The sequence below is a fragment of the Mus caroli genome, chromosome 8, assembly GCF_900094665.2.
Source record: "Mus caroli chromosome 8, CAROLI_EIJ_v1.1, whole genome shotgun sequence".
In the NCBI taxonomy this organism is placed as follows: Eukaryota; Metazoa; Chordata; class Mammalia; order Rodentia; family Muridae; genus Mus; species Mus caroli.
In genome coordinates, this window is record NC_034577.1 from 10071641 (window position 1) to 10080213 (window position 8573).

An 8573-nucleotide genomic window follows, 5' to 3' on the forward strand; every position below is an offset into this window, starting at 1 on the left:
GGAGGCCACGGACACCAAATGAACACTGAGTCAATCCACTCAAAGAAAATTCAGAGAAACAAGATGGGAAACGAAAGCTGCACACTAGCAATTGCGACCGCACAACATAAACTCTGTGGGTGAGAACTAGTCTGGAAGGACAGAATCTTTGAGGGCTGGTACCATCTAGGACCCTGCGAACCAAACTCACCGACCTGGTTGATAATGAGGACTCATTAAATNCTTGCAAAATGTGTAAAGAAACTAACGAACGNCACAGATGTCCAAACAAGTAGGACATGCTGTGCTGGAGAACTACAGGTGCACCTGGCTTCTCTATTTTACACTTTTTTGTGTGCTTNAATTAAACCTATACATAAGTTTCTCCATATGCACAGATTTATTCATATGTTTATACGTTCCTTCAGTGCCCCGACCATATGCCAAGCAAGCACCCAAGGAATGAATACAATATACAGATCCTTGTCTACAGACATCTTACAGACAATGGGATCCAGACACACATAGAGGAGTGACCCCGATATCAGATGTGGAGGCACTCTAGGGGCAATGAGACAGAGAAGGCTCTATAGTCTCAGAGAAACAGCAGAGAGAGGAGGAAGAGTGTGTGGGGGTAGGTGTGAGAAATGAGCCGAGGTCTGCGTGCAGAGTGAGCGTGAGCTGCCTGTGAGCAGACGGTGAGGTTNGGTATGAAGAGCAAGCCGAAGACTGGCGTAAGAAGTGGGCATCATGTGGGTGCAAGGGAGTAAGGGGTCGGGTGTGAGGAAAGAGATGACACACAGGAGAGAAACATGTATGAAGCTAGATGTGAAAGGCAGGTTGAGATCTGTGTGAAGCGTGAGGTGAGTGTGAGGGAAGGTGTGAGAGACAAGTATGAGGGAAGGATGAAGCCGTGGAATAAAGGGGGGGCATGAGGAGGGTGAGGCAAGATGTGATGAGTAAGGTGAGGGGAGCAGAAAGAGTGAAGGCTGAGGCACAGGTGCTGATGGAGCCAAGGTCTGTGTGAGGCCTGAGGCGCAGTGCAGTGAAGGCAAGGTTTGTGTGAGGGCTGAGGCACAGGCACTGATGGAGGGAAGGTCTGTGTGAGGGCTGAGGTGCAGGCACTGATNGAGGGAAGGTCTGTGTGAGGGCTGAGGCACAGGCACTGATGGAGGGAAGGTCTGTGTGAGGGCTGAGGTGCAGGCACTGATGGAGGGAAGCTCTGTGTGAGGGCTGAGGTGCAGGGTGGTGATGGCTGGTATGAAGGGTGCATATCAAGGTCGAGTGAGATGAAGTGTGAAGAAAAGTGAGAAATGATGCGAGGCTGGGGAGATGACATATGGGAGATGTGAAAAATAGCTGTGCAGGTGTGAGGAGTGTCTGTGAGGTTGAGTGTGAGCAGTGTGTGAGGTCAGAGTCAAGTAGTGAGGTAGGATGGGCAAGGAGCTAATGTGGGGNGTAAGGGATGAGGAGAAGCCAGAATGAAAAGTGAAGCAAGGTGAGGTCCAAGGGGGGGCATGGGGGAAGAGGATTGAGAGGGGGTGTGCCTGGCGTGACAGGAAAGCATGAGGAGAAAGTGGGGTGGGGTGTGAGTGTCATATGAGAGGCAAGGTTAAGTGGAGTGAAAAGCAAGTAGGAGATATGTGGGGTGCTTTGAATGAGAATGGCCCCTACNAGCACATATGTTTTGAGGGCTTGGTCCCCAGTTAGTAGAACTGTTTGGGAAGGATTAGGGGGTGTGGCCTATGTCACTGCGGGTGAGCTTTGAGGTTCAAAGAGCCCACACCAGGCCCATTCTTAGTTTCCTCCCCTTATTTTCTCTGCCCGCAACTTCTGGATAAAATATAAGCTCTCAGCTACTGCTCCAGTGCCCTGCCTGCCTACTGCCATGCTTCCCGCCATGGTGATAATGGACTAACCTTCTGAAACTGCAAACCAGCCCCCAATTAAATGCTCGCCTTGAGCATGGTGTCTCCTCATAGCAATACAACAGTGACGAAGACAAGGTTTGACACAACAGTGGCAAGGTTTGAAGACTATGGCGTGTGAGGCTGAGTAAGAGAAGCGTGAAGTCATATGTGGGGCCTCAGGGAAGATGGGNGCAGGGGATGAGGTAAAATGGGTTTGTCCATGGCGAGGAGCAAGATAAGGTGGGCATGTAGGAATGGGTCAGGTGGGGCATGAGGGTGAGGCTAGATGGGATGGAAGGGCGAGGCATGGTAGAGGAAGGTGGGCCTTGTGTGAGACTTAGGGTGAAGTGGTGGTGACGGTTGGCATGAGATAGGTGACAGGTTGAAGAATGAGGAGTAAGGGTGTGGTCAGATGTGGTGATAAAGCAACATTCTGTTTCTTCTCCAGCTCTACTGACANGCTCCCAATTGAGACTCTGGCTCAAAGGCTCCCCGGGATCTGTCCAGGCTCAGTGTCCTCTTGGCTTCAGCAGTATTATCTTCTGCATCCCTGTGACTTGTTCATCTCAACCAATAAGGACCTCAGACAACACAGAGGGAGTCAGTCACTTCCTACCTTGAACAATATAGGTCAGGCAGCAGTGGCCCCCTCTGCCCACTTGTAGTGGGTGAACTCTGGTACCACACCATCCCCATTCTCCTACTTTGGATAATCTTGGGTTCAAGGGAGTACCAAAATAGTGATTACCCTTTGGCCTGGTCTGTCACCTAGACTCACACAACTACTGTCTAGGGAGAGTATCGGGGTTACTACCTTCTTGAAGCCATGGGGAAAACAAGGCTCAGAGAAGTAAAGGGTTGATGTGGACTTCAAACATGTCTGACTGGCCTCAAACCCTCCCACCGGCCTTTTCTTATCCCTACCNCTATGCTGGAGTTAGGGGTGAGTGCNGCCTAGAGATAGTGGAGAAGGAAGGTTTGCAGCCCACTGCCCTGTGGTACCCAGGAAGGAGCTCTTGAGATCTGTCTAGGGACNTTTCGGGACACACGGCATGGTAGCCTTAAGGTGATGCTCAGAGGCCCTGATCAATGTGATCTGGATATGAGATTCCAGTGTTACGGTCGTCTGCATACCAGGTCATTATCTGCACATCATTCTGCATTATGGGGTCAAAAGGACAATTCGAGAGGCTACAACCATCAGGCCAGGCCACACTGGCAAGTCTCCAACTTGGTCCCATCAAGAGTGACTCAGAGCCATATATGGTCCTGTCCAGGAAGGCTTCAAATTAAGCGCTAATCTCCTAGTCCTGAGGACAGCAGGAGAGTGCTTAGGGGAGGTTTNTCATTTCTCCCAGGACGAGACCCTGCTTGTGAAAGGAAGAAAATGTCCATTTAAGTACCTACCATTTTAAGTACCTACCTATGATGGAGTCCCTTCGNAAAACATCTCTATCAAAAATGTAAAAGGACAGGTGGCGGAAACTCCGAGGGATTTCACAGTAAAAGTCCTCTCCGTAAAAGGGGCTAGACAAACAAACAAAACGCACATGGTTAGAGTGTTTGCGGCTGAGTCCCTCATGGCTGACCCACCCAAGGGATCGACTTGAACAAATCAGAGAGCTCAATGCAGGGGCTGGGGGTGGGGGAACACTGGTCGGTAACAATCTCTAGCACATGGATCCACATGCAAAGCCAACCCCAAGACTGTTACAGCGACCTGACTGTAGCTGAGAGTTGGGGGTGGTACTCAGTGATGCATCAAAACGAAAACTCACATGAGGTTCAGACACGCTCCTTCCCCCACAAACCTGCCTGTCCCTGGTTCNTGTATGGGGGACCCAGCCCCATAGCTGACTCCCACTGTTCCCAAGGCTCATTAGCCCCCTCGTGAGTCACCCCACAGCTGTGGCAGCCCTGCAAATGGAAACTTAAAAATAAACCGACATCCTAATTAAAGGGGCAGAAAGCCAGAGGGCTTTGTCACTAAACAAACTTCCCATTGTTCTGGGCTAGGAAAAACTTGCTCACGACACTAGGAAGAGGACACCAGACGCGGAGAAGTGCTTAGGAAACCCATGGATGACTTCAGCATACACACACACACACACACACACACGCCTAACTTGAACTTAAATGTGATTCCAAATCCATGCTCTGCCGTGGCTGAGCTCCAACATGGGAAGGGTTACTGTTCAAGAGGGTACCAAAGCAGTGTACCACTGTCAGAGAAGGCGGCAGGAGAGCACACGCAGGGAGGACCATTGGCACCCATGTACCTACCACCTGCTCACCACTGCATACAAAATGAACTCAGAACACATCGCACACCAAACCTAATGGCTAGAACTACAAGCTTCTCCCAAGTCCACAGGGACAAAGCTGTGACTTGGACCTAGGTAGAGATTTCTTAGCTATGATATCAGAAACAAGACTGCTTTAAAAAAAACTTGGTTAACTCAGACCATCAAAATGTAAAACATGAATTTAAGATGCCTGTGCTAGGACTGGGCAGATGGCTCCGGGTTTAGAAGNTCCTGCTGTTCTTCCAGAGTGTCAGCTCTCAGTAGCTACACTGGGCAGCTCACAACTGCCTACCAGTCCAGCTCCAGAGGATCCAACACCCTTTTCTGGTCTCTTTGGGCACCTGCATGCACACGCACTCGCGCACATACACAATAGATAAATAAAAATAAGTCTTTGAAAACTTTGCACTTTAAAATATGTATTGGGTATAAAACCTAAGAAGAAGGAAAACCAAAATTTGGATGCTTCAGTGCTTCTTAGAAGGGGGAACAAAATACAGGAGGAAATACGGAGACAAAGTGTGGATCAGAGACTGAAGGAAAGGCCATCCTGAGACTGCCTGCCTCACCTGGGGATCCATCTCATATACAGCCACCAAACCCAGATGCTATTGTGGAAGCCGGGAAGTGCTTGCTGATGGAGCTCTGCCAGAGGCAGATGCTCAAAGGCAACCATTGGACTGAGCTCCGGGGTCCCCAATGGAGGAGTTGGAGAAGGGTCTGAAGGAGCTGAGGGGATTTTCAGTCTCATGGAGGGAGCAATGTGTCAACAGACCAGACCCCCCCACCAAAGCTCCCGGGGACTGGACCACCAACCAAAGAAGACACATGGAGGGGCCCATGGCTCTGGCCGAATATGTGGCAGAGGATGGCCTTGTTGGTCATCAGTGGGAGGAGAGGCCCTTGGGCCTGAGGGTGTTCGATGCCCCAGTGTAGGGGAATGCCAGGGTAGGAAGACAGGAGTGAGTGAGTGGGTGGGCAAGTGGGTGGGTGAACACTCTCATAGAGGCAGGGGGAGGGGGCATGGGATAGGAGGGTTGCAAAGGGGAGACCTGGAAAGGAGAAAACATTTGAAATGTAAATAGAGAAAAATATCCAATAAAAATAAAATAAAATACATAAGAGAGTAGAAATGAGAGCCNACAGAAGAAAATATCTGTAACTCGGTTGCTGGACGATGGGCTTGTATCCACAAGAGGAACACTGCATGTCACTTAAGCCAAATGGCCAAGAAGCACACAAGAAGTGCCAAGCACCATTAGCTGTTATGATCTGAATGTGTGGTGTCTCCCCACAGGTGCTTGTGTTTGAACACTTGATTCCCAGTTGGCAGGCGGTGCTACTTTGAGACTATTTCCTAGCTAGCAAAAGTGAGTTCCTGAAGGTGGGCCTTGGAGTGATGCCTCTTTCTAGTTGTGGACTGGGCTCTCTGCTTCTTGATCTGCAGGACGGTGAGAAACGGTGACTGCTTCTATCTGTATTCTGTCACAGTGATGAGACCATGGTGGGGAAATGCAAATTCAAGCAGGAGATGCAGGTGAGCCTTCCAGCCTGGCCTCTGGGTGGGACGGCATTGCTTGCTTGGTCCACGAGCCTGGGCTCAGAGGAGCTCAGCACACCTGCCTTCTCAGGCCAGGGCTGTGGACACACGCCTCCGTTTGTAAGTAGCACTACAGTATAACCTGCCAGAAAGTTACATAAGAAACTACCTCTCTGCGATAAAAACAAAATCCTCAAAGTGAAAATCTAAGAGACTGACGCTGCTTTGAGCGTTTCGGGTAGCGAGAAGTATTAAAGACAACAAGCGATGTCATTGTATGGTAGCAGGGTGCCCAAGTACTTCCGTCCAGAGTTTCTTAGGTTAACGATGCTTTATAAGGAAATTGTACTCAGCCCCTGCATTCATGTGAGCCTTTGGTTCTCCTGTGGGTGCCAGACACAAATACAAGGAAGCAAGGCCCTGTGTGAATCTCCACTCCTCAGCCTCCGTGCTCATGAGACTTAACTCTTGAAACCAATGGAGAAGGAACCTCCAGGTCAGGAGGCCGAGTGTGCTCTCGTGCACTCGCGTGTGTGTATGGATGTGTGTGTGTGTGTGTATGTTTGCATAAGTGAGAGCAATCCTATGTGTGTACCTCTGGGTGTAGTGTGTATGCACATGCCTGTGGGTGCAGGTGTGTGGGGGGGTGTGTTACACCAACAGACACATGCTTGTGGACACAGATGTGTGCAGACGTGTATGAGTACACATGAATACATATGTATGCGACTACGTACTTGTACTCTGGGCACGGCTGGGTGTCTACCTACATGCATCTATGAGCCCATGAAGTACATGCAGGAGCCACAGACTTGCATGTCTCCCCACAATGCACTGCCCTTGTAGTGTGGAGTGAGGCCTGTCTGCCTCCACATGAAGCCACAGATGCTGGAAAATAATGGGATTTAAAAAAAAAAAAAAAAAAAAAAAAAAAAGACCCCTTTTCATTTCTGTCTATGACGGTTCCAAGATGCGTCACTGTGGAAACGGCCCATGTTTCATAGGCTTAGGTCCAACAACAGAAAACTATCATCCATCCAGAGACTCAAAGAACAGTGCACAGAGTGAGAACAGCCCAGACAGTCACTTGGTCACCCNCTAGAAAACCTTAACAGCCACAAGAGCTACTACATGGCTTTGTTTAATAGCCAAGCGTAAAACATTCGTCTGTCTGTCTTGTTTTTAAGTATGAAATAGCTCCTCTGATTACACCCCAGGGATTGATGCTGAAGTGACTATTTGGGTTAAGACTCTTGAATATCTAATCCCCCAGATCATCAGACATTTCTGTCCCTTTTAGGAGGCCTGTGGGGAAGTCCTCTGAGACCGACCTGCAGTGCAATCCTTGGTCACAGCAAATCTTGCCACATCTAAGGTCCCATTGTAACCCACCTACTGCGAGGTTCAGAAGATCTGTTACCTAGCTCCCCATTACAAGAGCAAATCTCTGAGATGACCAATTTACAAAGAGAAAGGGATTATTTTGGCTCAGGGTTTTGCAGATTCCAGGCCATGATTGTTTGGCCCGTTGTCCTGGGGTGATGTGAGACACATCATGGCAGGGACATGTGTCAGAGCAAACATTTACTTCATGTCAGGAAAGCAAAAGGGAGAAACAGAAAAGAACCGGGGTCTCATGATCACACTAGGCTGCTCACACTGGGCTGTTCACACTGAGATGCTCACACTGGGCTGCTCACACTGGGCTGTTCACACTGGGCTGCTCACATGGGGCTGCTCACACTGGGCTACTCAACATTGGGCTGCTCACACTGGGCTGCTCACCCGGGGCATGCTTGCAATGACCTAAGGACGCCCAGTAGGCCCAGTACAGCTGACAGTGGGCATTTTGTCTCACATCTTTCTGTAATTTTTTTCTAGTAAGGTCAATCATCACAAATGTTTTTCTTCTCTTATTTCATGCAATATGTTTTTAGTTAGGGTNGGATTTTGGTTGTTTGTTTGTATGGGACAGGGTCTTACAATGTAGCCCAGGTTGGCCTGGAGCTCACTTTTGTAGCCACAGATCGGGGCTTGAATTCACAGTGATCCTCCTGCCTTAGTGTTCTGAGCATTAGGATTATAGGTCTGTGCTACCATGCTTGATGTTCTCCCATTCTGTATAACTTTTAAAGTTATATTTACTTCCTGTGAGGTGGGACAATGGGAGGTGAGGGAAGGATTTTGCTAATAAAGGGACCTACTGTGTGCAGGCTAATTCTTATGAACCTGAATCAAAAAGTAAACACATACACACACACACACACACACTCACAGAGAGAGAGAGAGAGAGAGAGAGAGAGAGAGAGAGAATCTAAGTCCATATCTGAGGGGAATGGAGCCCACATGGAGAGGTATTCGTGCTGCAGAGCCTGGAGGGAGGGGCTCTTTGCCTAGCAGCTGCCCATGGAGCTTTGAGGTTTGAGCACTGCTGAAGGGAAGAGACCAAGGGAGGTTGACCTGGCAGAGCTGGTGTTTGTTTTCACAGGAGGCAAGGGTTTCAGAGAGAGACAGATCCCACATCCTGAATATAATACCCTCGGCTTTCCTTCTTTAAAGACAGTTTGGGCTGGGTTTTGCTTTAATATTTATTTTTTGTATGTTCATGTATATGCATATGTGTATGTGTATGTNCATGTATATGCATATGTGTATGTGTATGTACATGTATATGTACATGTGCATGCGCACGTGTATNTNCATGTATATGTGCATGTACATGTATATGTATATGTGCACATATGTGCATGTATATATGTGTCATGGTGAGCATATGGAGATTAATGGACAACCTGGCGTCAGTCCAGGAATCAAACTTAGGTCATCAGGCTTGGTGGT

At 48.8% G+C, this 8573-nt stretch overlaps 1 protein-coding gene across 2 annotated transcripts in view; it reads right to left on the reverse strand.

The window, feature by feature from the left end:
• The window catches only part of Rasa3 (RAS p21 protein activator 3), a 108408-nt gene that overhangs the window by 39242 nt on the left and 60593 nt on the right, over positions 1-8573 (reverse strand). For both annotated transcript variants that reach the window (XM_021170174.2, XM_029480822.1), the window contains exon 3: positions 3313-3416. In XM_021170174.2, the coding sequence (XP_021025833.1) occupies positions 3313-3416 (104 nt within the window). The remainder of the gene's footprint in view (positions 1-3312; positions 3417-8573) is intronic.